Source organism: Aspergillus aculeatinus, assembly GCF_003184765.1.
Source record: "Aspergillus aculeatinus CBS 121060 unplaced genomic scaffold BO66scaffold_24, whole genome shotgun sequence".
Classification (NCBI taxonomy): domain Eukaryota; kingdom Fungi; phylum Ascomycota; class Eurotiomycetes; order Eurotiales; family Aspergillaceae; genus Aspergillus; species Aspergillus aculeatinus.
Window position 1 is genome coordinate 287,742 of NW_020291493.1, and position 27,874 is coordinate 315,615.

Sequence of the window (27,874 nt, forward strand, 5' to 3'; positions counted from 1 at the left end):
AATCCCTTCGGTTCTTGCCTGGAGACTAATTGGAGGAGTAACTTACAGACAACACTCAACGTGTCATTCATAGAGAACCCATTAAAAGCGACTGCCTGTGTAGTTTTTTTCAGATATCCCATAGAGGAAGTATCTCCCCAAATTCCCGAGCAAGCAAACCACTCTTCAAGCAGGTGAATCTGCGAATAAACGTTTGGGGGGAATTTCAATATAGTTTGTGATATTCAAGAAGCTACTTATACTTGACATATGACCCATAGCCACCGCCTATACAATCACAACCCGCGCAACCGAACACTTCATAGAGCACAACCGTAAAGCATAAGCGCCCCCCAATCATAACAATCGGCTCTGGCCATCATATGAACCCTATATCCAACGATGGAAATCGTAGTCCAACCTCTCAGGGACTTGGGTTGCAGGTTGCAGGCGACGGCTGCAGGTCAGCGTGCTGCAGGTGCCGTCTCTCCTCAAGTACTAGACCTAGTTAGTACCTCTGCGAGCAAGCAGCTTTCCAAGCAAGCATCTCTGCAAGCCTACATCGAACAGTCAACTATCTCCAGCCGAAATCGCATGGCAAAGGACCAGGATTAGAGCGAATATGCCCCTACAATCCCGATGTCCGTTGCAAAGACCTAGACGTCGTGAGCACTACACACTACACACAGCCATACAATACAATAGTCCCAAGAAGTATGTATATTCTCTGCACTCAAAAACTTCGATCAGCCTCTTCCACAGCCCGACGGATCAGCGGGTTATCAACCACCTTTCCCCATGACCTCAGAATTGACAGTTGGACTCCCCCAACCGAATTACACCCGTGCCTGCGAGACGAATCCATCAACACCGTAAAATCCGGACAGGCCAGCCAAGGACCAGCCAGAAAATCCACCAGAAGTATCACTAACCCCAGTAGGAGCTGGTGGAGGTAAAGAGTCACCGTCCAGGAACGGGCCTTCCAGACCGAGCACAGCGGCACAAGTCCGAAGCCACTGACCTACCACCAGTACAAATGCACGGCATCTCTGAGGCATGGAGATAGACCCAAACAGCAAGCATGACCAGCACCGTGGACACTTGACTCATACATCACTTGCACGAGTCCCGTTCTACGAACCCACAAATCCCAATTAACCACATCCACATCCACATGGTGCGTGTGTGTGTGTGTGGTGGACATCAACATCCTCGTGGTGTTAACAACAGGTAAACCACAAGAGAGAAGTCCCGACCAATGCAAATCAATCCGATGCAATACAATCCAAACCCAGAACCAAGACCCAGAACCAGAACCGAACCGAACCCATACCCAGAACCACAGCTTTCTAGGGAAAAGAAACCCCCCCACCAGAAGAACCAGAAGAAAGAAAGAAAGAAAGAAAGAAAGAAAGAAAGAAAGAAAGAAAGAAAGAAAGAAAAGAACAAACAATCCCATGGAACCTATCTCTAACGCCCAGCCTTCCAGTAGACTAGTAACTTACTTGCAGCACTTCCTCCCACTCCCGGAGGGAATACTAGCTTACTGTGTAGTCTAGTCTACCACCCCAGTCAGCAGAATCTCCGCCCACCAGCGGAAAGAGCAAAAAAAGAAAATATACTCCGTACTTCGTCCGTACTAGGTACCAAAACCCCGACCCGGAGATTCCCGAAGTTCTACTTCTACTCCGTAACTTCCCGCTACCATCCAACCCAATATCTTCGAAGCAGCATTGGGAATGAAATCCTCACCAGCATCTTGGACTACAAACACCACATAAGTATATGTATGCATCATCGATCTCAACTATCAAGAACATCCAATGATTTCAATTAAACGATACTTACATAAAAAAAAAAATCCTCCATGGTGGTCCGAGTCAACCTACTGAGTACAACCTACAACAGCCAAGAGCAAGAGCAAGCGCAAAAGCAAGAGCCGCACCAGCCAAACAACACAACACTGCTAGTAGTCCAGCGCTGGGGCACCCAAATTGCAACTTGCAAAAGAAAGACAAAAACCCATTACCTAACCATGAGCAATGCTTATTATGCAACCACAACCGCAATCCCACCGCCAAGCCCTCATCTCATGATAAGACATGGGCCCCCCCACTGCACTTACATTTGTCCAAGTCCAACTGCACTGCACTGGGCATCCATCAGGTGGTGCCGTGTTGGGTCCGCGGAGCCAGTCAGACACTGTTCCGGAAGCGGATAAGCTGGGAAAGGCCCCCGGGCCCAAAATGCCAAGAGATGCTAAGACAAACTACTGCAGGGACGGGGCCGGAATGGAAGGAACAAAAGAAAAAAAAAAAAGAGTGCCCCATCCGGATAGAGCGGCCTCTTCACTGAATGGGTCATGTGGTCTCAACACTGACGCGGTTGAGGTTGAGGCGATACTGGCACAAAATGTTTGAGTAAGTGAAATCAGAATTCTGTATATGCTAACTAGAATCTATACTATGTAGTGTGGTAAATAATAAAAAAAAAAACGTCAATCCGTACACCCTGCATATATACACACATGGGGTCGTCATACTGCATCTGCTCATCAAAGGGCTGGGACGCGAGCCTGCGCGAGATGATCAAGTATATCACGTTTCAAAAAAGATCAAAACGCCATCCACGAACATCGCAAAGCTAAACACAAAAGAATTATAATACATTAGAATGGGGGGGTGGAGGGGATTCCGATCAGGAATCTAGTTGTGCTCATCCTTCTTCTGCTCCTGCTCGATGGGGGCAGGAACCTCGGGATCTTCCGCGTCCAGGGCGTTCATCTCGTCCTCCTGGTCGTTCAGGTGGTGGTAAACCATCCAGAAGATGATACCGGCAATGAAGGAGGCGCAGGCCAGACCGACAAACATCCACATGATGGCGGGGTCGAACGCAGCGGGCGTCAGAGCCTCGGCAATAGCGGAACCGAACGCGTTGGTGAGCAGGTACATGGACTGCACGAACGACTTCATGGACGGAGGCGCCTTGGTGTAGGCGTACTCCAGACCGGACACCGAGGCGAAAATCTCAGAAACACCGATGAAAACGTAGGCAGGCGTCTGGATCGCGATGTGGACGTGGTTGCCAGTGGCCGCACCATCAACGATGGAGGCATCACACAGGGGCTTGCCGTAGCAAGGTCCGGCAGAGTAGATCAAGTGCTGGACAATGGCCGCGTACATCATAGCAAGGGAGGCGATGACGAATCCAACGGAGATACGGGTGATGGGGCGGAACTGGATGCGCATGCGGCGGAGCAGGGGGTAAACAAGAGTCTCCAAGACCGGGATGAAGACAATGACAGAGATGGGATCGAAGTTCTGCATCAAGTCGTTGGGGATACCGTGGCTCTCCATCTCACCGGCCTGGGTGACGAAGTTGCTGGAGAACTGGCCGTAGACAACCCAGTAGACGGGGTAGAAAGCGAACACACGGCATGCGACCAGGGCGCGCTTGAGCTCATCAATGAAGTGATCATCCCAGGGCAGATCGGGTCGGTTGCCTCCATTGGTGGCTTGCCAGCTAGGCTTGGCTGCGTCCATGTTGCGGTTGACGATCATGATTCCCAGAGCCTTGAAAGCATCCGTGATGATGGAACCCTGAGGAGGACGGACCACGTAGAACTTGCGACCGAAGATAAGGACACCAGTACCGACGGCAAACATGCACAAGCAGAGCAGGTAGCCAGACCAGAAGCCGATGTACTTCTCCATGTAAGGCGTGGCGATCAGGGACAGGGAGCCGATGTTGATGCAGGCGTAGAAGATCATGTAAATGCGCTGGATGGTCAAGGCGGGATCGATGATGACCCGCTCACCCTTGGGGGTCGTCTTGATCGCCATCTTCTTCCTCTTGTATTGGTCGGCAATCAGAGGAGCGACGTTACTCTTGATACCGCCGGTTCCCAGACCAATGATCAAGATGGAAACAATGAAGCCACCAACACCCGCTCCATGGGAGAGAGCAGTGGGGATAGACGTGCAAACCAAGATAAGGAGACCGACCAGGTAGATGATACAGAAAACCACGATCGTCTTGTACTTGCCCAAATATTGATCGGCAACAATAGCACCAAGGATGGGAGTAACTACGGACCGAGGTCAGTAAGAGGAATGAGGATGGACCGAGTCAGAATGACTAACCATAACACCAGAACTGGAAAAAAGTGGTCAGACCAGTGGCACCACGTTGGCCCATGCCAAGGGCACCACGACCCTGACTGCCATCGAGAGGGCGTTGGATGTAGTTTTGGAACATGCCGGACATTCCGTAGTAGGTGAAACGCTCGCAAAGCTCGACAACAGCGACGAGCCAAGCAGAGACGGGCAGATGTTCGGCGACATGACGGAGGGTTCGGACCTCTTCCTGGTTGGGTTCCTCACCATCAGGAGTAGCGTCGAGAGCCTTCTCCGTCATGTAGGCCTTCTCGTTCGAGGTGACCTCGGTGATAGTGCCATGGCCCTGTTGGAACGGCCTGGAGCATGACATGTTAGTCTCGAGACGGTAGGGCAATGCTTGATGACTCAGCAGGCGCTGCGCTACATGGCAGGCGCACAGAGACACAAGACAAGAATAAGAAAGAAAAGGAGCACATACTGAGCAATATCAGCCTCGCGATCTCCGGAAGACATGGTGGCAGAGACCAGGCAAGGGAATTGGTCCGACAGGAACGGTCGCAGTAGGGAAGATTTCCACAGGAAAGGAGACAGAAAGACCAGCGTTGAGGAGGGAAACGGCCCTCACCTTATATCTCCCTCGACGGTCGACGATATAGGAACAGTAACCGAAGCGGACCCATCCTGTCCCCGAACCAATGGCCGCTAGATAGATAGAGGAGAGACCCCATCGAAGGGTGGAAAGGAAGGCAAATGGCGACGGCCGAGGCAGGGGAGATGCCGATGTAACCCCAGGCTGAAAGCAAAATGTTGATATGACAAGCAGCACCAAGCATGACCTGAGACAAGTGGGAAAGACGTTGATTGGCTTGCTGGGGGGAGCAAAACCCGGCTGCAGTTTGGAACGCCAAGAAGGTCGGGCCCTGCCGGTGAGTGCGGAATGTTTTTTCTTTCCTCCCTCGAGCCAAATTTCCACTTTTCCCTCGTGGCGAAAAACAGTTCCTCTCGCATTTTTTTTCCACCCCTCGCTTCCAGTCCTTCCCTCGCCCACTCGAGATCATTGCCTGTTTGAGCTTTGTCCTGCATATCATCCGATTTTTCATGGTTATGCGCCACCACCCCTGGCTGGCCTTTCAAATTTGCAGAGAACCATCATGTCCGATGAACTGACTGACGGACTGCATGGCCAGCCAGAGACTAGCTAGCCTGCCTGCCTAATCAGGACCCGGGAATTCGTTTCGTACAGAAAAGCGATCCAATCTTTCGTGCCGTCGGTTGGACCACCGCAAGCGGAACATGTTAGGTAACATAAACACTTTTAGCTGTAGGCTAGCAGATAAGCATGGCATGTCTTATTCGTGACTCAAACGGAGTTGGAAGGAAACTCCGCCGCGTTTCTCAAAGGGCGCAGAGGGCGCGCGCGCTGACTGTGGCCACTGGCCACCTATCGTGCGTTGGAAATCTTGTTCCCCCGCCTGTCCATGCGAGGATCAGCACTCAGCATGATTGCAACGTCGGGCTTCCCCGCGTGTGGTGTGCGAGCAAATGAGTCAATAGCTTGTGACCTATCATCAGTGCATCACAAATCAAATCTAGTCATTCGACAGGAGCAATGCAATCGCCCTTCCGAGATATCCCTTGTATCTCTGTAACAAGCAATGCTTGTCTCAGCCCACAGCTGTGCTTATTTCTGCTGCCTCCTCTGCCTCTCCCTTGCCCTCAAGCCGTACAAGCCGTAATGTAATCGGAGAGTTCGCAATGCCATTGAACCCATTCCGCGTAGATTAGGCGATGTTCTCGAAGGGGCCGACGAGTGGAACAGAGTTATCGTCTATGGGGGAGCCGACGGGGGAGCCGAGGCGTCGGCAAATCCCCAGCTTAGCTTTTCCCTTAAGATATGGGGATGGAGTCGGAGAAACATTGCTCGTCTGATGAGTTCTGATCGGATCATTGCTGTACAGGGACTGGGCGTTGTTGACGACGATCGAAGGCTTCCTCATTGGGGTATGGTTCCATTCTGATCGGCTCCAGCCGCCAGGGCAAAACCTGGAGAGAGACATCTGTCCATCGTAAGACACCTTTCTTCCTTGTCCTATTCGTCTTGTCCAAAGATATATGAGGTCAGTGAGGTGTCACGGAGGTTCTGAGGTGGTGAGGGGAAGAAATGCCTTTGGAAAGCGTTCCTTGAGAGCGCGCGTGGGGTGGGGTAGTGTCTGTTGAGGTTAAGTACCTGTTCAAGGTCCGACTTCGCCCTCGGAAAGCCTTCGGCCACCAACTGGTTTGGTCATGGTCAACACAACCCCCTGGCCATGAATTTCACCGTTCGACTCATGACTCGAAACACTCGCTGACCTGGAGAGATAACAGTTCATATATCAAAAGGCGCAAAGCCTCGAAGGGCGTGGCCGCCTCGTTTTCGTCCTCTTGTTCGGCCGTTGGCGCGCTAGACTCCAAGGCAGAAAGGGCTCCGATCTTCCTCCGATGCCTTTAGGGATGGCGTGCTAAGCACGACCGGGCCAATCAAGCCGACCCTGTTTATGACTCGCGACGGCGACATTCCGTGAGAGTGTTGCCGAGCGGAGAGTGACTCAATCAGCGACCAGCATCTAACGTGTATACGATAGGCGGCGGCCTCTTGGCTGGACTGGGCGGCGGCCGTGATCGGCTGGATTGCCCGTGCTGATGATCTGCACGGTTGCTATTCTGGAAATGCTCCCAACTCAAGCCGTTGCGTTGCACCTTTGCGAGATAGTCGGAAGGGGACCACGGTCGCCTGGGTTCGCAGGACAGTGTGGATCGGACTTCTTAGCCGGCCTTGGGGGTGTTTGTATGAGTGGATCAAACTCTGATAAGGCCAAAGCAGGCTAAACTCAGCTTGCCATCATAAAACTCGAGGCGTATAAACCTCAAGGCGCAATGCCAGTTTCCATGCAGTGAAAAAAGGCTTCTTACCAAGCATTATCTGTGACCTTCCAAGCCTTTTAAAGTAGACGATCATATCTTGTCACGGATCCACAATTCCGCGCAGGGGTGGATAAATGGTCAACCGTCGGGCATTAATTCGCTCGGAATATGCGGAAGCACTCCTGTTTTTGACCCAGTGCGCGTTTTTATCAAAGGAAAAATTGAAAAAGCAGGCAGCAGAGCTTCAGGATGATGAGGTGGATGGCTATTCTCGCGGTACGGTGTCGAAATCGTAACTCGGAAGGCGCCATTTCAAGCTGTGCCTGTGACTAAGGGCAGCGTGACGATGATCCTACTGGTCGACAAGATAACAGCATAGCGGGCGGGCATGCATTCTAGCATGGCTGGATTGGATTTGAAACCAATTAAGCCCGCCGTAGAAACTGATTGATTGCTATCTAGCTTCCAGCTGTTGCTTATGGTCCACGAAGGAAACGATCCACCGTAGTCCCTCCATATGCCATCCATCCATTGACTGTAACTTTGTTTCCCCTCTTTCTGCTTAGTCTGCTCGTGACTGTCATGCCAGAACTTGCCAAAGAGCACATATCTATTATGATGTGACATCGAGACCTTCGTTTCATGGGTTCATGAAGGGCAGTATAGATCCTTTGGTATTTTCACCTATCATGATACTCGCCACGACGTATAGCAATACACGCCAGATATCCCAGAATCCGTCACACTGGGGACCCCTTGAATAAAAAGTCACCCGGATGGGGTTTTCTCTCGTCCAAGACAGCATACTTTTCAAGAGAAGACTCGATTTGCAGATTAACATAAGGACGCAGCTTAGCATACCACAGAGAATCACAACAGAAGACCTCCATTAAGCACGAGAAATTATACAAGGAGACCACATCTACCAACACAATCACCGAGAGAAAGTGTCCACCTTAATTATCCAAGCAAACACACAGGCACCACAAGCACTTGTCTCCGAACTAGCCACCCCAGAGCCACCCTTGAAAAGACATCTATACCAACCAAAGCAGATCAGCAAAAAGCCCCGCCCTATCAACACACCACAGAACAAATTGAAGAGACTTACCTCCCAGCTCCAGGTTAGACCCTCCCTTTTCACAGTCCGCAAAGCACACAGATATAGCAACAGTCAGAAGTCAGCATCTACTGAAGCCCACCCCCTCCGAAGCAGGAGAATGACTGACTTACCCTTTCGTGTTTGGAGTCTTGTGGCCCAGGCCCAACCCAACCACCCGTCCATAGGCCCTCGAGAACTTGCAAGTGGAAGTCTGGAGGTACGGCAAGCTCAAAGTTTTTTCCAGTGAGCCAAAAACCTGCTTGCGCTGTCACGAACAAATGCTCGATCCGGCACAACTTACGAATAAAGATAGACCGTTAGCAACCGGGGACAATGTTGGGGTCACGTACCTGTCTCGGGGGTGGTAGGGGGGAGAGAAGAAGATAGGAAGAGAAGGGGCAGAAAGAAGGGAAGGGGAAGGTTGAAAAGGACAGAAGGAATGATGAGAAGAGAATGAGAAGAGAATGAGAAGAGAATGAGAAGAGAATGAGAAGAAAGAGGATGAGAAGTGGAAGAATGAGAAGAGGAAGGACGAGAAAAGGGAGGCTAAGAAGAGGAAGGATGAAAAGAGGAAGGATGAGAAAAGAAAGGATGAGAAGGAGGAAATTGGAATGATGGTGGTGGAAGAGAACGAGAAAGAAAGGGAAGAAGATAGATGGGTGGGTTGGGTTGGGCAGTGGAGTGAAGAAGGAAAGACTGACGAGAAAGGTGCTTTGTGAATCCGAGGGACTCGACATGATGATGAAAAGCAAAAGGCTGGTGGGTTACTGCCCGGCCTGGTAGGGACACCGACGCTGGGCTCATGGCGCCTCATTCACTTACTTCAAAATTTCCTAAACAGGAAGTCACTATCAAGGTCACTCACCCCACGGTCACGGACCGCTAACCACCACCGACTCCAGTTGTACTCGCTACCGAGCCCTACTTGACCCGTGCGGCATACAGCAACTTGGAAGAGGGGTTCATCCACATTGGATAGCCACCGAGAATAAAAAGAACATCTGTACTGTACTGTACTCGGTGTATACACGGCCAGCATTGAGGTTTTGTCTCGATTATGGAGTTGAAGGACAGCAACGTGACCATGCAAGCAAAAATCAGCCAGGTCAATTAAATGCAGCAATTCGAATCATTTTCTTGTATTCTCCGATCCCAAAAGGGACAACACTGAAATTTAACAGAATATGGTATAAACCTCGTCAGAAATACGTCTTGAGGAAAAGACCTGCAACCAGATCATCGCCTCACTGCGAAGTGCTGGCAAGCCAGTTTGGAATATGTCTCCTCCCACAGGCAATGCCTTGTACTGATCCTTTCCCTTTCGTTACCGCGCATCATCACGGAGCCCTTTTCCATTAATCCATAGCAAACAAGCGAAAACCACCGCGTTATGATATCATAAAGCCAAAGCGACATAAGCTAGCAGGCGCTTCAGACGACAAACTTGGCCTTGGCTCTCGTGCTGCCGCTGTGCGCGCTGTCTGTGTGTCCGGAGAACTCAACGGCATCCGCCTCCTTGAGACGGAGAACCTCCTTGAAGCGGCGGCCGATGGCCTCGAGGATGTCCTTGCCCTGGGCGGGCGTACGGGTGCTGTTCTTGTCGCCCGGAATGGCCTTGCCAACGGTCCGTGTCCACAGACCCACACGGTAGAAGCCCTTGCGTACGTTCACGACGACGCCCATAACCTCGCTGTCGCCATCGCTCTCGAGAGTCTCGCCAATAGCTGCCAGCTGAGCGTGCAGCCACAGGTCGTCAATGGGCACGGAGCGCTTGTCCTTGAAGGAATATGACCACTTTCCGCCGTGCTTGTTCTGGGGGTCCTCCCACTCCGGTCTGACGCCCTTCTTGAAAAGGTGGTAGTCTGCTTTGAGGCCCAATTCGGAGGTCGGCGTGATGTTGTTCTAACAAAATCAGTTAGCCAGAAAATCCCACTTAGGGCACAGCACGCGACATAACGTACGTAGATTCCCCAGAATTCCTCGACAGAGTTGAAAGTCACAACCTCCTTCAGAAGGTCGTTCCAGTTATCGCCCTATAACCACGGATGGGTCAGATGAATGTTGAACGCAGTCGATCGAGTCGATCGGTCCCTTACCTTGCCACTGGGGGGCTTGGTAAACCAGAGGGTCCACTCGTGCATCAAAGGATGCTTAACATTGAAGTTTTCGGGGTCGTGGAATACTGTGACGGAGTCACCGTTCGTCTTTTCGGTCTGCTCGGCGGCAGCGACGGGGGCGGCATTCTCGTCGGCCACGGGTGCGTGGCCGTTCTCAGCGACGGCGGCCATTATGGTAGAGGGAGTATGAGGTGAGGTAAAGGTCAAGGTGGATGAAGAGGGTCGAGCGGCGGGGTCGGGCTGATGAAGAGGCGAGGGGTCGTCGGAGGGGAGAGAAAAGTGCGGATGGCAAAATTTGTTGTTGTGATGAGAGGCCGTCAAAGGAAGGCGCAACTCGCGGTAAGAGGTGTATGTGTGAGGCAAGAAGGGAAGACGCGCAAGTGGTTGAATCAGAGTTGAGCGTCTGCTCCAGGCAGAATCACGGCGAATGTCGTGGTCGAGACTGTATGGGGAAGATGGCGGAAAATCCCAGCATCAAGTTTTGATGGTTTGGAGATGCCGCAAGGTCGGGACCAGAGTGAAACTTTTCCCTTTTGGGCAACCCTCCCTTCCAGACCTCTAATAGGCTGCCGCCGCCCAACCCAGCCCTAATGATGATATCTTGACAGGGAAGTGAGGTAGGTAGGAGTCACTCTCAGCAAACCATAAAAGAAGGTACTTTGCGCTCTTCAGTTAATCAAGTGACTCGTAGTATTATATTTCTCCTCTTTGCAAGGCTTTAAGCCCACTTCATACGCACAATGCCACAAGTTAAACAGAGGCAACGAGCCTGATGATAGACGCCTGCGAAGTTTGGATATGGATAGGCAGCGTTCTCTGCCCTCAATATGTGTAAACACTATATGACTTTCATTTCTATTAGGTCAAGCTCGGTCTCGACACATATGCTTGAGCAGATTTAAAAACAGTACTACTGAGCCAATCCAGGAACCAGAAAAAGAATGAGTCAGTCTAGGAAACCGGGTATCAAAATGTAAAGTCATGAATTCGAAGGGTATCTATAGTTCAGTGCTAATCAAGAAAGATCTTGGTCTAATCATTTCTCGCCGCTATTGATTAAGCTCAACAAGCAGTTCCAGCCTATTGTTCTGGTCAGTTGTTGCTCGGTCAGAGATAGAACACTACTTACCCAAGCTGACCAGGTTCACGACCAGGACACGGTACTCCAAGGGCACTATGGCGAAGTTGACACCTTGGACCATGGGCCAGATCGTAAGGTTCGCTTTGTAACTGGGGACAAAGCTGCTGCGCAACTTCTCTATTGGGTCAGAGCCCTCCAGTACGGCCATGGACGACAAGAAACATGTCAGGTGAGTGGGCGTGAAGAGTAATTGATCGGCAGCGACCCGAGCGGCGGTGGTAGCGATGGGGTTCTTAAGAACAACATGGCGTTGTAGAATGCCATACCAGGCCGTGGCAGCCGGGCCGAAGATTGCTTGGGACCATTAGAAAAGGAACTTGTTAAAGACAGCAACGCTCATGGCCAATTCTTACCACCTCCATACAGAGCCATGCGTGCAGTTCGTGCCATATCGTGCTTATCAAAACCTCGGCGATCAACGAGCTGCTGAGCAAGGACATCGCCGCTGCCAAACAACACCTGGTTGTCAATGGAGTCAGCGGAGTCAAGAGGAAAGCAAGTAATAGAAATTGTTGGAAGCGGAACAAGACCAGGAAGACATACAAAGCTGGTGACACTGGCGGTCAAGATGGGCTGTTTGGCCAGCTTCGCTTGGTACCTGAAGCGGATACGTCAGTACAAGGGCGGAGGTACATGAATGACCGAATCCTCAATGTAGGATCGACATACCACCGCAACATCTTTGTCTAAGATATCGATGGGGGTCTTTTTAAGAAGATACACAGAGATGAATTGGCTAAGAAAGATGTACACGACCAACGAACAAGATGCTGAAGAGGAAACAGAAGAAGGTTGGTTGCTGGCATAGACTCAGGGAGCGATGATGCAGGTATAAGTATCTGGTCGCAGACTGCCGCTGATAAGGGAACAGGAACAACAGACAGCTCCAACACTCTAACTTATCCACCCCCAGGGTAAAAACCAAGCAAATGCGCGACAATCCACGCCACTCTGGGCAGCTATTGGAGAGCAGCAGCTCGCGACGGGGTAACCCACTTATCACATGATGTACCCGGACGGGGCTCCGATCGGGTTGCCCAAAACGGCTTATCACGTAGGGTATAGGGCTCCGGGCTCGCTTAGCGCACCCGCCCGCGAAATTTCCCTCCGTGCCAAAACAGTTGTGGATAGCGAGAGAAAAGTCAACTCGACGTCGACAACCCCTCCCACGACACCTCCTCTCGCCCCTCCGACCCTTTCCCCAATCGCCATATCTATACAACATGGCTGACGCCGCTCCCCGTGGACGTGGAGGATTCGGATCTCGCGGTGACCGCGGTGGTGACCGTGGCCGTGGCCGTGGCCGCCGTGGACGTCGTGGTGGCGCGAAGGAGCAGGAGAAGGAATGGCAGCCCGTCACCAAGCTCGGCCGTCTCGTCAAGGCTGGCAAGATCACCAGCATGGAGCAGATCTACCTGCACTCCCTGCCCGTCAAGGAGTACCAGATTGTGGACTTCTTCCTCCCCAAGCTCAAGGATGAGGTCATGAAGGTACGAAGCGAACGTTCAACCAAAATCACCCGGAATATCGACATGGAAAATTTTCGAATCGGCGCATGTGCTAGGAAGTGGACGCGCAATTGGATTGGATGCGGGATTGGGAATTGGACAATGTCGAACGGGAATTGCTGCGGAATGGTCAGGTGCTGACGGTCATTCTTTTTCTTCGCAGATCAAACCCGTCCAGAAGCAGACCCGTGCCGGTCAGCGTACCCGCTTCAAGGCTGTCGTTGTCATCGGTGACTCCGAGGGCCACATCGGTCTCGGTATCAAGACCTCCAAGGAAGTCGCTACCGCCATCCGTGCCGCCATCACCATCGCCAAGCTGAGCGTTCTCCCCGTTCGTCGCGGTTACTGGGGTACCAACCTCGGTGAGCCTCACTCTCTGCCCGTTAAGCAGAGCGCCAAGTGTGGTTCCGTCTCCGTCAGAGTATGTCGCAATCGCGCCAGTTCGACTCGAAGCAACCCGTTGACTAACATGAATCCAGCTTATCCCCGCTCCCCGCGGTACCGGTCTCGTTGCCTCCCCCGCCGTCAAGCGTCTCCTCCAGCTTGCTGGTGTCCAGGACGCCTACACCTGCTCTTCCGGCTCCACCAAGACCCTCGAGAACACCCTCAAGGCTACTTTCCTTGCCGTCGTCAACACCTACGGCTTCCTCACCCCCAACCTCTGGAAGGAGACTAAGCTCATCCGCAGCCCTCTTGAGGAGTTCGGTGATGTCCTGCGCCAGGGCAAGAAGTACTAGGATAGTGCTTTGATGGGATAAACTTGCATGATTGTTTTTTGAATCGAACTATTTTTTCTACGGACTTCAAAAAGTTGCTCTTTGGCTGTAGGATCGGAATTCTACACAGATCACGACTTTCGCGCCTACCTACGCTAATTAACGGTGTCAACGGATGTAATGATTATAAGGAGGAGCTTCGAGAACTTAGCGCAAGGTCAATTTAACCTCCATTTTCGCCAGTGACTACCGGTCGGTTGATATGGTACGGTGCGCCCACTATCTACTCTGTGTGTACTCCTACGGTCTCGATCTGGAAAGCAAGCATTCAAGTGCGGAGTAGATAAAAATAGAGTAAAAGAACGCATTTCGAAGACTAGATTTGGCCTGACTGTCCCTGACTGTCCCCGACTGTCCCTTGGACTCGGGATTCGTTACATGTGACATCGCTAGGGAACGGGTCAGCGCCGTCTGGTGTTAATGCCCATGTGCTGCAGAGGCCCATTCATTCAATCGGCCCAGAACTAGGGCGAATAAGGTTGTCATCTAAGCCTGATCCACATCAGAGGTTCAGACGCATTGTTCATACCCGGCTTTCCCTGCGCGCTCGCTTCGGAGCACCTAGCACTGGGGGTGATAGTACATATGTTCTTGAAGTTCCGTATCCAGCTTCTTTCTCAACAACTTAATGGCTAGGTAACTATGTTCCCACCAATTCCAGCCAAACGGCGTCGGTCCTCACACCGGAAGCCTAAAACGCCATCAATCCGCGTGTTATACATCTACATACCAGTCAGAACACCATCAGCCAGTAGATCTAATTGCCAGACTTCAAGCCATAACGAGGACTGTCGTTAAGCCCTTCCGTATGCCTACTACTGGGTAATGACTTGGCCAACCCATAGCCTACTGTCCTCCGCATACTGAAGAGAAATTCAGCTCTAAAAAAACATACATCATAAGAGCACTTGTCAAACCCTAGCCAGAGATCCTCTGCTCCTCGATCTGGCTCTCGTCTAACTCTCTTACGAGATTGGCTTCATGTAGGACTTTACAAGTACAACTTCTATCCCCTATCAACATGAGAACAAAGCATTGAGTTCGTCAATCTCTCCCTGCCGGCTGAAATCTCCTCGCTGCTGTTGGTGCACGTGCATCACAGACTGCTTATCCGCTTCGTGGGTCCCCGCACTTGGAAGTGGTGTCAACTATACAGTCCTCCCTCACTTGACAAAGCCGAGAAAAAGGAGATGACGACCTGAAATGCCCGGGTATTGCCTGAAAAACTTTGTCTGGTTGACTCTTAGCCGTGAGGTTATCACAGATGGATGCTGCAAAACCGCCGGAGATATATTTCTGCAGGGCGGGGATGGATGGTCACATGATCCATTCAGTTGTGAGTCTCCGGCACGGTCGCTCACTGTATTACGACCCACAACTTTATTGCAGCTTCTGAGTTACCTCTGACTCCTGAACAACCCAAGTCTATGCAATTAGAGCCCGCCACGAGGTTGTGGTATGTCTGTCTGCTCTTATGCATGTCGAGGAAGATGGCATCTCATTGAAGTTATTGTCCGCTATGCGCTATGCCTAGGCTAGGCTCGAGCACTGGCAACATACTGTGGAGCCGGGCATAGCCAGATCCCCACATATTCTGGTCATAGCGTTGAGTTGCCTGCTCTTCAACCTCATTCGACCAGTCGTTCAGGCGAGCTAATCGTGAACCCTGGTTGAAGTTTACATGTAATCTAGTTAAAGTAGGTAGTGTTAGCAGGGGTGGCTGGTGCAGCTGGAGCATGATACCTAATACCTGGAATATCATAGGCCACCTCAGTATGACAACAATGACTTTCTCAGTGCCAATGTAACGGAATTCCCATCCACTGTAGCGAGCGGAACAGGCTTCATGTCTAAAGCACATGTCAACCTGATCTGGCACCTGGGAAAATAATGATCCGCGTGTGCACTGGGTTGTGAGCGGAATGTGCCTGCTCGTGGGGTAAATTCCCCTTAGGAACTTCTCAGAACAATACCTAGTAGCCATTGTCACCGCCTCTCTTCCATCCGCAAACCTCTGTCACCGGACGGCATCAACAACTCGCAGCAGAGGAGGGTCAACAAGGGCTACGATGATCTGGTCCACGGTCATCCTCGGTCTCCTCGGTCTCCTCGGCCTGTACCTCGCTGACCGTCTACGGGATCTCTTCAAGCATGTCCGCGTCGCGCAGCGCTCGGGGCTTCCCTATGTCGTGTCCGTCTTCTCCCCAGGCATCGTCTCCATGGCTTTCTTCGATACGCCCTGGTTCTCCTATCTGGTCGAAAACTGGTTTCCCGCCCGACTGGCAGATGTTGTGTACGATACCCTGATCAATTATCGCTGGAGGGCCAGGGATCGACAAGCAAGACGATATGGCGATGTGTACCTGCTTGTCTTCCCGGGAGGCATCTTCTGCAGCGTCTCCGATGCGGCGGTGGTTTCCCAAATCGTCAACTCTCGGCAGAGCTTTACGAAGCCAGTCCATCAGTACGGTGAGTCCTTTCCCTCTCACTCAATTGTGGGTATGTGCTCACTCGGCTGATGCTCTTCCAGCGGTGCTGGACATGTACGGACCAAACGTCGTCACGGTGAGTGCGACACTTACCTTTGTAGTCACACATCATGCCCATGCTTATTTGAAACAGTGTGAGGATGCAGAATGGACACACCATCGTCGATACACGGCAACAACCTTCAACGAAAAGAACAATGCTCTTGTATGGGAGCAAGCTATAAAGCAGAGCCAACAGCTGATCGAGTACTGGCACGAACCACGACCGAACGAGACCAGTGACAGCTTCGTGGCGACCGACACGAGACAGGACACCCTCAAGCTCAGTCTCAACGTCCTGACTGGTGCCGGCTTCGGTGTAGATCTGCCATTCAAGCCATTGCCCCAGCATCTGCTCAAGGGCCCGGATGACATCTTCAAGGACAGCACCCCGCCCCCGGCTGGGTTCGACTTTACATTCCGGTCAGTAATGTCCTACATGAACGAGCATATCAGCACAGTTGCGATAGCCAACAACTTGTTACCCAAGTGGATCCCCAGAGGGCTGGTCCCCTTCTTCAGGCGAGACTTTGCGGCGCATCGGGACCTAGAGGTGTATCTGCAGAGGTTGGTTGACAAGACCGAGCGAGAATTGGAAGACACAGACACAGCACACCACCTGGTGCAAGGAATGCTCAATCCGCGAAAGTCTCAGGACCAACAGACTTTGACAGACCGGGAGGTTATCAGCAACCTGCATATTATCACCATTGCGGGACACGAGACCACGGCAACCACGCTACGATTCGCGTTCCTGCTCTTGGCTCTGCATCCGGACGTCCAGGAATGGATGTATGAAGGTCTGGCGGCCTCAACCAAGGGGGAGTCTTCGGACGCTGGGACCTGGGACTACGGCACTATGTTCCCTAAACTGGTTACCCCTCTATGTGTCATGGTGCGTACGGCCTCAAGCCTGTTTCTTTGCAGCGGATAGCATACTGACCTGCACCTAGCTGGAGACCATGCGTCTGTACCCGCCCGTCGTAACTGTCCCGAAGTGGACGGGCGACTCAGCAAGAAAGATCCGTTATCGTGAGGAGGATTACGTCCTGGAGCCTCGCCTGAACATAAACCTGAACGCAAGCAGTCTTCATCACTCGGAAAAGTACTGGGGAAGCGACGTCGGACTGTTCCGCCCACAGCGCTGGGACGTGCGGAATGAGGATAGCTTTCTAGCCAAGAACGCGGGCCTACCCGGTGTTTCTGCACCAGGGCTGGAGTATCCTACCATTCATAAGCCGGTCCGAGGTGCTTACATCCCGTTCAGCGATGGCATGCGCGCGTGCCTAGGGAAGAAGTTTGCGCAGGTCGAGTTTGTGGTTGCATTGGCCGTAATCTTCAAAGACTATCGAGTTGAGCTGGCAGACGATAGCAAGGAGGGAATTCAGGAGGCCGAGAGGTCATTACGAGAGTGCACTTCAATCCTGACGTTGGCTTTGAGGAGAAATATACCGCTGCGCTTCCGTAAGCGTTAGTGATGGTGCAGGGATGCTGTAATGACTAGTCCTTCTGTTTCAGAACCATCTCATTGAGAGAAACGGCGCATGACAAAGAGACGGCCGCAGGCAATGGAATTCTCTCTTGTCAGCAACGTCAAGGATAATCATTTGTACGCGGTGGATCCTTTCTTCCCGTTCCTGTTCTTTGTATTCCGTCCAAAATGGCATTGGGGAGCATGTGTTCTTTCACTAAGCAAGCTACCACCAAAGAAAAGAAACATACTACGAGAAGGGGAGGGATTGAAGCCCCACAGCTCCACTCGACCAGAGACAAACAAAACACCCTCGACATGGGCTCAGAGTGTTCTAGGCTGTGTGTTAGTCGTCCATTGCATCGTTCCCAGGTGCCATATTTCACTGTGCTTTTCCCCATCTTTCACCCAGCTAGCTTGCGCTGCCTCTCACAAATCGCCCACTCCCTCCAAGCCTTACCCTTCGAAAACGTGCAATTCCCAAGCAATAGCTCACCTCATTCAATTCTGCCCCGGCCAAAGCGATGAAAGAACACGCAGCACACTGGCAGCTTGCACTGCTAGGCGCGGAATTCTGGAACGACGTGGAGACGAGAAACCAGCCTGTCCACGACCTCATTGATACGGGTCAGTAACGCGGGTCCCTTTGCTGAGAACTGACCTATGATCTATGAAATTCTCGTTTCACGCAGCTACTAACACGCTTTGAGGATACTCTCTCTCCAGTTCATGACCAAACTCTCCATACCCGTTTCCCGTTCAACCTTGTTAGTGAGGAAAACAGCCGTGCCCGGTCACTTACTGCCGGAGCTGGAGCTGCAGCCGGAGCTGGAGCTGGAAGTGCTGGTGACAGAGCTCCTTCCCCGGACGTTGTTGACAGCAACAACACTTCCTCCAATTCTTCAGACAAGCCGCGGCGCCGTCGCCGCTACAGCATGAGCGATGTCTTTACCAGAATCACCGCATCCAATACCCCAGAACTGACCCTGACCATGGCCGGATCGCGCAAGGCCGAGCGTGCGAAGCGTTCGCGCTCCGAGAGCCGGACTCGCTCCCAGGAGCAGCAGTCACCGCAGCAGCAGCAGCAGCCTCAGCCATTTAGCCGGTCCTCCAGCACAGCGTCCAACAGGAACAACCAAAGCACCGCCTCGCTCCTCCGCTCCGCGCTCCAGCGCTTGAGCCGTAAGAGAATGGGGTCCGGCGAGGAGCAGATGCCGACGCCTGTGAACTCGGAGACTGCAGCGGCTGGAGAAGTCGGACATCGCTCCCATCCCCAACCTCAACAGCAAGCGCAGCAAGTACAGCAAGCCCAAGCCCAAGCACAAAGCCCGCCCATCGTCTTCTTCACAGCCGAGCAAGCCACCCCGACCAACCCGCTCCTAGAATTCCGCGGCGGCGCGACCTGGGCTCGATTCCCGCGGAACCGACGTTCATTGGGGATCGATGTCTACTTGCCTATCGACAAATCCCCATCTGCTACCGCCACCATCGCCGCAGCGGATTCCACAGCGCAGACCGAAGAACAGAACCACGGAGAAGACGAACACGAGCAAGAGGAAAAGCACGAGGACGAAGACGAAGAAGAGGTAGAAGAGCGCGTCGAGGTCCTGCCCGTGGAGCAACTGTTCCCGCTCATCCACTTCCGGCACCTCCGCTCCCTCAAGATCACCGGCATGGTGCAGTCGTACCAGAGGTACATCTGGCAAGCGGCGTGGCTAAACACGGGCCTCGAAGAGCTGGAGCTCAGCATGGTCTGCACCCCGCGCCTCCGCCGGTCCTTCGCCGGGAACTGGCCGTACATCAAGGGCGGATGGACGATGAATCCCACCCATTACAGTGCCCCTGTCTACTAGTGCGTTCCTCACCCCAACTGACCCCCATTCCCAGTCCCCAAGCCCCTTAACCCATCATTACCCCCCAAAACCCACTAACTGAATAATCCCCCAGCGGCACCGGCGCCGGCACCCTCCCGCGCACCATCGGCGAAGGCGAATACCTGGACAAGATCGCCCTCGAGAAGGCCAAAATCTGCGCCATGGTGCAAGGCCCCACGCGCAACCGGCTGTCGATCCGCACCCTGACGCTGACGGGCTTCGTGGTCGACGCCGACCCCTTCCTGCTCTGGTTCGACGCCACGCGGCTCAAGTGCCTGCATTTCAAGGACTACTGCGTCGACGCCGGGTTCTATCTGTGTGAGGCCATGCACCGCGTCTCCGTGCTGTATCCCCGGCTGTTACTGGTTGATGAGGAAGGCCGGGAGGCCGTCGTCGCGCGCCGGGTGAATCTGTGGAAGGAGTTGAGGGTCGTGCAGCTACGGGGTGGACGGAAGGTTGGGCAGATGGCGTACACTGGGCCGGGGTGTTTGGATAGGGAGATTCCGGAGGGGGTGGGTGGTGCTGGGCAGGAAGAGGAAGAGGAGGACGGGACCGAGGGTGCTGATGCTCCTGCTGCTGTTCCTGCTCCTGCTGCTACCGAGTAAGCGTAGAGGAACAGAAGGACTAACTTAAGCCTAGGACTTTATGTTTCAGGCAACTCACCACCTTGATTTCTTACTGAGCGAGCGGGGCGTCCTTCCTCGGGGAGTATGTTCTTCTGATCAGCTGCGTTTCTGCTCACCGTTCTCTCATCTTCAGATGATCTGACTGTTTTCTTTCTTTGTTCCTCTTTATGAATTGGTTTGGCGCAACGGAGTTCGGAAAATGGCATGGCGATGGATGCCAGAGCGGGAGAGAGAGAGATTGGTAATGTCTAATGGTGCGAATACTGGGTTTAACTGGTCTTATTGCGATAAGTTATTTGAAACGAAGAAAAAAAATATGATCAATGACTGTCAACTCTTTACACTTCTTTTCCCAAGTTGGTCATACTGTAACGGCAAGAATCCAAGGTGGAGTATGATACTTCGCAGAATAAGATATTCATATCAACCTCACTGGTACAGCATGAAACTTGGTTACAATCAATCGCTTGGTTGGATTATTTCCACGGCTCAACCCCCAATTTCGAACGACAATGATCATCATAAAACATACAGAATGTTCGTTCCTTCGCTGTCCGACGCCCCCATGGTAGCAGCATATTATCCCGGTTCATACTTCGATCCTCCGTCCACAACATTAGAACCATCCTTTCGGAAACATAAAACGATACGTTAAGTCGTAATGCCAGGCACACACGCCCAGCGTCCAGTCATATCACACCCCTCCTGTTCACACTGCCTCCCAAACCGAAAATCCCAGCGGAACTTTCCATCAACACCTGTCACTCTCCTTGAGATACATACCAAGTCCGTCGCAATTTAAGCTCCGTTATCCTCACCGATACGGATGGCGCCCTCATTGCCGATACCGTTGGACCAGAAGCCGTCCACGTTGAGGGTACTGTCGTTCATGATCAGGCCTTTGAACCCACAAGGAAAGGTGGCAAGCACTTACATTCCCGGAGCACTGTCGTGCGCAATGATCAGCCAGTATCCGATCAATCCCTGGGAGAAGATATCGTAGATGGCAAACAGGATAGTCTCCACGTCGACGTTGATCTTCAGGGCCAGAGCGCCCGCGGCGATGGTGCTGTACGCATTCCTTATCAGCACATACAATTATAAAAGGTGGACTCTCGTCAGACTTACACAGGGAACAAAACCTTCACCAGCAGAGTCACGCCGGAGATGGTTCCGAAGAACTTGCGGGTCTGGTTATCCTTGTTGCTGGCGGCGCGGGCCCCGTTCACGCTGATGTGGTACACGGTCGTCAGGTATCCGATGGCACTGATGGTGAACCAGACCCAGCGGCGCGAGGTGTGGCCGGCGAAGGTGCCCAGCAGACCCGAGCCCAGCATGACGAAGTCGGCGGCGATGGCCACCAGCAGGTGAGCCCCGGGAAGACCGGACAGCAGACTCAAGCTGATCAGGCTGAGCGGCTCGGTCAGGAACCACAGCACGTAGCGCAGCCACAGCACCTGGCGGAAGTAGTCCTGGTGCGTGTTGGGCACATGCTTGTTGTGCAGCTTGACGGTGTCGACTTTCCAGGTGATGCCGCCGCCGGTGGCGAGGGCGAGGTAGATGATGAAGGAGATGGTGGCGGAGAGGGAGACGAGAGTGTGGAAGACGCGCTTGCTCTGGTTTTTTTTTTTGGTTGAGTGTTAGTGAGTGATTCAAATGACTTTAGGGATGTCGAGATGGCTTGCGGATACTTGGGGTGGAGGCTCTTAAGGAACTTACCAGTGGTACACGAGCTCCCAGAACGTAGAACACCAGGGAAGACAGGGCCATGAGCACGGTGACGACCCTAGTCAGAGCGTATCGTTATAAGCTGAGCTAAAAGCTTCTACAGGGAAAGACTAACCATAATGTGCGTTTGCCAGTATCATGGATCTCCTGGAAAATGGGCTCATTGCCTGGGACGACGGTGGGGATGGGCGCCACAGTCGAGGTCGGAGTCACCCCCGGAAAAGTCTCCTTGAGGAAGGTCTCAATCATCGTGAAGACGTTTGGCAGCTGGCAGTCTGATGACGATGATGATGGTGTTGTTGGTGATGATGATGGAGGATGGATGGAAAGCGATAAGTGACGGTTATCGATAAGAGGATGCGGGGGATAAAAAGACAGTGAGAGGAAGGAAGGCGGAGGTTATATACGAGGAAGCAGCAGTCCAGCACCAGCCCTTTTTTTTCATCCTTCCTGAAACCATTGCAAGCAGCAGTCGTCATGCTGACCTCGCTGCTGTCGTCATGGAAGTCGAGGTTGGAAGAAGGAATCCAATCAGAGACCATCAAGACCATCGACAGGGAGGGGGAAAGGTGTCACAGAGAACCTTGGAAGTCATCTTTTAATCAGCAGCGAGCTCCGACTCTCCCACTGGTGGCTCCAAGGATGTTGCCTGATTCACGTTACCAGTCATCCATTGACTGTCAGGATTCAAGGGAATCTTTGAGGTCCATGACGTTATCCCCATCACCACCAATAAGCGCTGCAGAACACCAGCTACGCGCAACCAGGATTCCCCGCAAGACCGATCTAGAATGGTCGCTGTGACTTACATAAGGTATGGATAAAAATTTGAGTGAGATGCTAAGATTCAAGTACACAGTAACTAATAATACAATACAGGAATCCACCGCAGGAATCCGGGAATTGGTCAAGGAACTGACCACTCACACCTCTGCAGTCGCAGCTGCAGCTGCAGCGTCCAGTTCTTGCACGACTCCCTCGCAGCGATCGCACACCGTCTCTTCCGCCGCTTCACTCCCCGCAACCACATAGCGCCAGCACCGAGGACATTTACCCGCCTGCGGACTGTACACATACACCGTGCCCTTGGCTCCGCTGGGGAGCTCATATCCCTCATTGTACTGCCATGCCGCCTGCGCGATCGACTCGGGGATCGGCTCGCCATGAGCACCGAGGCTGACGGACGACACCACAAAGAGATCGGGTAACTCGGTCAGATCCCGGTGGAACACCGACCCGGGCGTCGAGTCTTCGGGAAGGACGAGGTGCACAAACGACTGAAGAGAGGAGCCCAGCTGCTTCTGGCCGCGGGCCTTCTCTTGGACCGCCTTGACCACGGAGTTGACGGCGGCCAGCTCCTGGTAGTCGGATTCGAGACCCTCGTTCTGCCATTCCGCAGCCGGGGCTGAGACAACGCGCTGCAGAGGATGCTGGCTCTGCGTCTTGATCGCCTCGGGGGTGTGCTCCCACGTCTCCTCCACAAGCATGGGGGTGATGGGCGCCAGGACTTCCTGGAGATGTTGGTAGATGTGGAACAGCGTCGTCTGCGCCGCACGCCGGCTCGCGCTGTTCTCGCCGTAGGTGTAGAGTCGATCCTTGATAGCCTCCATGTAGAAGGCCGAGAATTCCTGATTGGCCCAGCGGTTGATCGCATTCACGGCCTTGTAGAATTCAAAGTTCTGGCCGGCCTTCCGGCAGATCAAGACCATCTCAGACAGCTGCTTCAGCGCGATGCGGTCCACTTGTTGCAGCTCATCGTACGGGACACGGTGCTCGGGGCGGAAATCCGACAACGCACCCAGCAGGAGCTTGAACGTCACGCGGTATTTGTGCAGGCTGGTGTGCACCGTTTGGAGCACCTGCTTTCCGATCACTACGTCGCGAGTGTAGTCACTGCTGGCGGCCCACATGCGGAGAGCATCCGGCCCAAGGGCGTCGTACACCGGAGCCTGGTTTTCGGCCTGCTTCTTCCCCTTACCTTTTCTCGGCTTCAAGGGTGGCAAAAGCGATCCGTCCATGATCGCATGCGGCAGCATCACGTTGCCAATGGACTTGCTCATCTTGCGGCCTTCTTCATCCAAAGTGAACCCGTGGGTGATGAGGTGCTTGAAAGGCGCACGCGGGGAAGCGGTTTGTCCCGAGGCAAGCTGATGAGCGACAAAGGTGAGAAGCCCGGACTGGAACCAGCCTCGGTGCTGGTCGCTCCCTTCAAAGTACACGTCTGCCGGGCGGCCATCCTCACGGTAAGGGACATCCACTTCGGACCAGCTGGTGCCACTGTCAAACCACACATCCATCGTGTCGGTTCCTCGTCGATAGCCCGGACCAGTTGCGTCCTGAAGCGAGAGTGGAATCCACGCGTCATCGTTGGCTTCATCCGTCCACCATGCGTCAATGCCACGCTCCTCGATCACTTTCATGATATGAGTCACGCTATCCTTCGTGAGCACGGCCTCGCCAGTGCCCCGGTGATAGAGAGCAGGGATGGGAACGCCCCAGGCACGTTGACGAGAGATGCACCATTCGCTGCGGTTCTTGACGAAGTTCTCCAGGCGTTGCCGACCGGAACTCGGAACGAAGTTGACGTCGTCCAGCGCTTCCAAAGCATGGCCGCGAATGTCGGCCACGTCGGCAAACCACTGTTCCGTAGCCCGGATGATGATCGGGCGCTTCGACCTCCAGTCGTACGGATATTTGTGCTCGTAGTTATGCTGAGTGAGAAGTTGACCTTGAGATTCGACGTATTCCAGCACTGCCGCGTTACCCTCGTCGAGGACGCTTTTTCCGCGCAGCCGCTCGGGATCCACGGGCATCGCCTTGTCGGTGAATCTGCCGTGATCGTCCACGGGCGCGAAAGCGGGGATCCCACGGGAGAGACAGGCTTCGTAGTCATCCATACCGTGACCCGGAGCGCAGTGAACCAGTCCCGACCCAGAGTCGGCCGTCACAAACTCCGCCGCGATGATCGGCTGCGCCTCCGCAGCCGCTCCCTTGAACAGAGGTCGATACGTAGTCTGGTCCGCCAGCTGAGAACCGAGGATCGCCGGCACGATGACCGACAGATCCTCCTTCAGCGCGCTTTCCAAGTATTCCAAGCGCGATTGCGCGATGAGCAGGTGGCCGTGCGTCTCCGACTCGACGATCGTGTACTCGAGGGCCTCGTGGACCGCGATCGCGGCGTTCGCCGGGAGCGTCCACGGCGTCGTCGTCCAGATCACCGCGCTGACCTCCTTACCCTGGAGCAACGGATCCTGGGCGAGATGCGCTGGGATCCGCGCGAGCGGGAACTTGACCATCGCCGCGGTCGACACATGGTCATCCTTGTATTCCAATTCCGCTTCGGCCAGCGCCGTGCCCGTCGACGGGGACCAGTAGACCGGCTTGAAGCGCCGGTAAATGAGCCCCTTCTCGACCATCGCCCGAAAGATGCCCAGCTGCCGCTTCTCGAAGGCCCGGTCCATCGTCTTCCAGTGGTTGGCCCAGTCGGCCATGACCGCGAAGCTCCGGAAGCCCTTCATCTGGGCCCTGACCGTCTTGTCCGCCAGCTTGCGGGCGGCCTTGCGGATCACCGCCGCCGCGCTGACGCCATCCGCAGTCTGGAGCTCCTTCTGCGCCTCGAGGGCCTTGAGCTCGATGGGCAGCCCGTGGCAGTCCCAGCCCGGCACAAAGCGCACCCGCCGCCCCAGCCCCAGTTGTGTGCGGCAGATGATATCCTTGGTGATCTTGTTCAGCGCGTGGCCGACGTGCAGTTCGCCGTTCGCGTAGGGAGGTCCATCGTGGAGCACAAACGGCCGGTCGGCCGGGCGTTCACGCTCCTGCCAGGCGTAGAGGTCGTCGGTGCATCGGCGCAGGTATTTGGCCTGGTCGGCCGGTGTCACGCGCGCGGGGAAGGTCGACTTGGGGAGCTTGAGCGTCGACGACCAGGACCGAGCGAGCGTCCGTGGCAATTCCGCCATACTATTGTCGGGTCATATCCCGCCTTTTCGGTCAGGTTGGGGGTTGCGAGAAAAGGCTGTTGGAGGGTTTCGAGTTCGATGGGACTGCGGACTTTTGGGGAAAGCTCCGGTGCGGGTAATTTACAAATTACACATACGGAAACTTTGGTGAGTTCAACCAATCAAAGGATTTATATTAAGGTCAAGTAGGTATTGTCAAGCCTACATCAATACCGAGTAATACCCGCCCGCTGCTTCCAGCATGTTGCTAGTACCTTCCTTAGTCATGTGAAAATGGAATAAAAAGCATAGACAAGGCTCCTTTGAAACGCCAACGCCTTCATGACTCGGTCAGTACAATGTCAGGCAGCTCACCGCCCCGTTCTTCATGACCTCAAACAACAGGCCCGGAAAACCAAACAGCTCTGTGTTTCCTAGACCTCCATCATTGGCCTCCTGCCCGGTCCTCTGCCCCTTCCCGGTGCTTTCTTCCCACCCGCCTAGGAACTCGACACTGCTTTCCGGACTGTCGCCCCAGCCCCGGTTCAAGATCATGGGTCTTTGCAGGGCACGCTCCTCCGCGGCATTTGCATAGGCTCCCTTCCAGACTGAACGCAGTTGCTCCGAGATCTCTTCGTAGCGAGTCTCAGATGTGAGGGCGTCGTCGGCTGGGTTGTGGATAATCTTCCAGCGACTGCGACGGTGCCGGTTGAACGGATACGAGCCTGGCACGTTTCCATGCAAGATGATCTTGGTCACCACCAGCTGGGAAGACGGCGAAGGCGGGGTTGGATCCGGGAGGTCGGATCCAGGGAAGGCCGGGCCCGATGCGGTAGGGTACGAGATAAAGGCATCAAAGCCATGATGGAAGTAATTGAAGAAGCACTCGCTCGGAAGAGAGGATGGATCCAGCGTGGGAGCCTGGGAGGCTTCGTCATCCGAGTCGTCGGTCACGCTATTGTTAGACGAATGATCCAGGTCAGTGACATCGATCCCGCGCCCCGAAGATGGGCCCATGTGCAGAGCGTCCTCTCCAGCGCTACGGCCTGCGGCGCGATGGATGGCTATTCTGCGATCGTTCTTACGGTATATTGCATCCGGCGGTCCGAACTCGGCAATCAAGTCCTGCGGAGTGGTTTCCGACAATGTTATTTGGGCCGGCGGGGATGATCGTCGGATCGCTTCGATCTTGCCGGCTCCAAAAATCAGGAACTCCTCGATCTCATCCGGGACGACCTCCCTGCTTTTACCGACCAGCGCTGGGGAACGCGGGTACTGGGGCTGCTGGGTAAACAATTTGTTTCGAGCCTCCGGCCATGACGAGCCTTGGAAAATGGACATCGAGGTTGCGGGTAATGCAGCCGATGAAGAAAGCAATGCTACAAAGTCACACTGGTCCGACCATGCTGAGTTCTGGAGCGGAAAGGAGAATGCGACGCCGGGATAGGATAACACGTAGGTACCATACGGCGATTGGGGGCTGTCGGGAGGTATGTATTCTCCAGGGTAAGAGGGACCAAACAAACGATTGTAGATGTGGCGAAAGTTGGGCCCTTGCTGCGTGACGGAGGGCTCTTGCGGTTTGATGCCTTTCAGCACCTCCTGGTTCTTGTAGACGAGGGTGATCTTCGAGAAGTCAAGCACTTCGATCAACCGCAACCTCTGATCTGGCCCATCGAACCGCAGGCGGAGACCGCTGGATGGAAGTTGTAGCGTTACGGGTTTCCGGAGAGGTTCCGACGACGAATATGCGATATCTATTGCGGGGTACGTCTGGGGATGGGACTTGACGCGGCTGAGCACATTGTGGAGGGAGGCTCCCAGAGCTATACAGACGCAGGTTAGTGTTGTTTGAATCAAAGATAAGGGGTTGACATGCTTATGAAACCCAGCCCTTTTCCAGGGTAGATCTGAGCTTGTGGTGAAGGCCTGGAAGAAGAGGAAGAAGTCATGATGGCATATGGACCAACTGCATGCTGAGGCGGAGACGGTGAGTGAGGGGCGGATCGGATTAGTATATGTATCTTTGAAGGTGTTAGAAGGTGCCAGCTGCACCGGAGCACAACCACT

The 27,874-nt window shown here is 53.7% G+C and overlaps 11 protein-coding genes across 11 annotated transcripts; 3 read left to right on the plus strand and 8 right to left on the minus strand.

The window, feature by feature from the left end:
• Window positions 1–967: 967 nt before the first annotated feature.
• Window positions 968–1,600, minus strand: BO66DRAFT_90305 (uncharacterized protein). Its single transcript, XM_025653698.1, has one exon. The coding sequence runs from the start codon at window positions 1,436–1,438 to the stop codon at window positions 1,001–1,003; it is 438 nt and encodes a 145-aa protein (XP_025503987.1). The 5' UTR covers window positions 1,439–1,600; the 3' UTR covers window positions 968–1,000.
• A 734-nt stretch (window positions 1,601–2,334) lies between these two features.
• On the minus strand, window positions 2,335–4,786 carry BO66DRAFT_90294 (peptide MFS transporter). The gene is made up of 3 exons (XM_025653697.1): window positions 4,723–4,786; window positions 4,122–4,453; window positions 2,335–4,066 (listed from the first exon to the last, which is right to left on the minus strand). The coding sequence occupies exons 2-3, from the start codon at window positions 4,393–4,395 to the stop codon at window positions 2,685–2,687; spliced, it is 1,656 nt and encodes a 551-aa protein (XP_025503988.1). The 5' UTR covers window positions 4,396–4,453; window positions 4,723–4,786; the 3' UTR covers window positions 2,335–2,684.
• Window positions 4,551–5,317, minus strand: BO66DRAFT_90281 (uncharacterized protein). The gene has a single exon (XM_025653696.1). It carries the CDS (start codon window positions 5,195–5,197, stop codon window positions 4,724–4,726), a length of 474 nt encoding a protein of 157 aa, XP_025503989.1. The 5' UTR covers window positions 5,198–5,317; the 3' UTR covers window positions 4,551–4,723.
• Window positions 5,318–8,149: 2,832 nt separating this feature from the next.
• Window positions 8,150–9,222, minus strand: BO66DRAFT_90439 (uncharacterized protein). The gene has a single exon (XM_025653699.1). The coding sequence runs from the start codon at window positions 8,912–8,914 to the stop codon at window positions 8,369–8,371; it is 546 nt and encodes a 181-aa protein (XP_025503990.1). The 5' UTR covers window positions 8,915–9,222; the 3' UTR covers window positions 8,150–8,368.
• On the minus strand, window positions 9,158–10,696 carry BO66DRAFT_471476 (eukaryotic translation initiation factor 4E). Its single transcript, XM_025652861.1, has 3 exons — window positions 10,197–10,696; window positions 10,062–10,133; window positions 9,158–10,002 (listed from the first exon to the last, which is right to left on the minus strand). Exons 1-3 carry the CDS (start codon window positions 10,386–10,388, stop codon window positions 9,532–9,534), a joined length of 735 nt encoding a protein of 244 aa, XP_025503991.1. The 5' UTR covers window positions 10,389–10,696; the 3' UTR covers window positions 9,158–9,531.
• A 502-nt stretch (window positions 10,697–11,198) lies between these two features.
• Window positions 11,199–12,207, minus strand: BO66DRAFT_391980 (Mpv17/PMP22 family protein). The gene is made up of 5 exons (XM_025647391.1): window positions 12,028–12,207; window positions 11,902–11,956; window positions 11,712–11,817; window positions 11,347–11,652; window positions 11,199–11,297 (listed from the first exon to the last, which is right to left on the minus strand). The coding sequence occupies exons 1-5, from the start codon at window positions 12,036–12,038 to the stop codon at window positions 11,254–11,256; spliced, it is 522 nt and encodes a 173-aa protein (XP_025503992.1). The 5' UTR covers window positions 12,039–12,207; the 3' UTR covers window positions 11,199–11,253.
• A 374-nt stretch (window positions 12,208–12,581) lies between these two features.
• BO66DRAFT_322998 (40S ribosomal protein uS5) lies at window positions 12,582–13,603 on the plus strand (the record flags this gene model as incomplete). Its single annotated transcript, XM_025643787.1, has 3 exons — window positions 12,582–12,848; window positions 13,030–13,287; window positions 13,346–13,603. The coding sequence occupies 3 exons, from the start codon at window positions 12,582–12,584 to the stop codon at window positions 13,601–13,603; spliced, it is 783 nt and encodes a 260-aa protein (XP_025503993.1).
• A 2,019-nt stretch (window positions 13,604–15,622) lies between these two features.
• Window positions 15,623–17,905, plus strand: BO66DRAFT_90596 (cytochrome P450). Its single transcript, XM_025653701.1, has 4 exons — window positions 15,623–16,111; window positions 16,173–16,207; window positions 16,265–17,065; window positions 17,124–17,905. The coding sequence occupies exons 1-4, from the start codon at window positions 15,712–15,714 to the stop codon at window positions 17,643–17,645; spliced, it is 1,758 nt and encodes a 585-aa protein (XP_025503994.1). The 5' UTR covers window positions 15,623–15,711; the 3' UTR covers window positions 17,646–17,905.
• Window positions 17,906–20,230, plus strand: BO66DRAFT_90597 (uncharacterized protein). The gene is made up of 3 exons (XM_025653702.1): window positions 17,906–18,268; window positions 18,368–19,493; window positions 19,589–20,230. The coding sequence occupies exons 1-3, from the start codon at window positions 18,166–18,168 to the stop codon at window positions 20,118–20,120; spliced, it is 1,761 nt and encodes a 586-aa protein (XP_025503995.1). The 5' UTR covers window positions 17,906–18,165; the 3' UTR covers window positions 20,121–20,230.
• Window positions 20,231–20,826: 596 nt separating this feature from the next.
• BO66DRAFT_90580 (opsin family protein) lies at window positions 20,827–22,232 on the minus strand. Its single transcript, XM_025653700.1, has 5 exons — window positions 21,985–22,232; window positions 21,861–21,927; window positions 21,270–21,757; window positions 21,076–21,210; window positions 20,827–21,021 (listed from the first exon to the last, which is right to left on the minus strand). The coding sequence occupies exons 1-5, from the start codon at window positions 22,116–22,118 to the stop codon at window positions 20,940–20,942; spliced, it is 906 nt and encodes a 301-aa protein (XP_025503996.1). The 5' UTR covers window positions 22,119–22,232; the 3' UTR covers window positions 20,827–20,939.
• Window positions 22,233–22,792: 560 nt separating this feature from the next.
• Window positions 22,793–27,756, minus strand: BO66DRAFT_411488 (isoleucyl-tRNA synthetase; the record flags this gene model as incomplete). Its single annotated transcript, XM_025649292.1, has 5 exons — window positions 22,793–22,878; window positions 22,918–23,026; window positions 23,060–25,826; window positions 26,163–27,630; window positions 27,693–27,756. 5 exons carry the CDS (start codon window positions 27,754–27,756, stop codon window positions 22,793–22,795), a joined length of 4,494 nt encoding a protein of 1,497 aa, XP_025503997.1.
• Window positions 27,757–27,874: the final 118 nt, after the last annotated feature.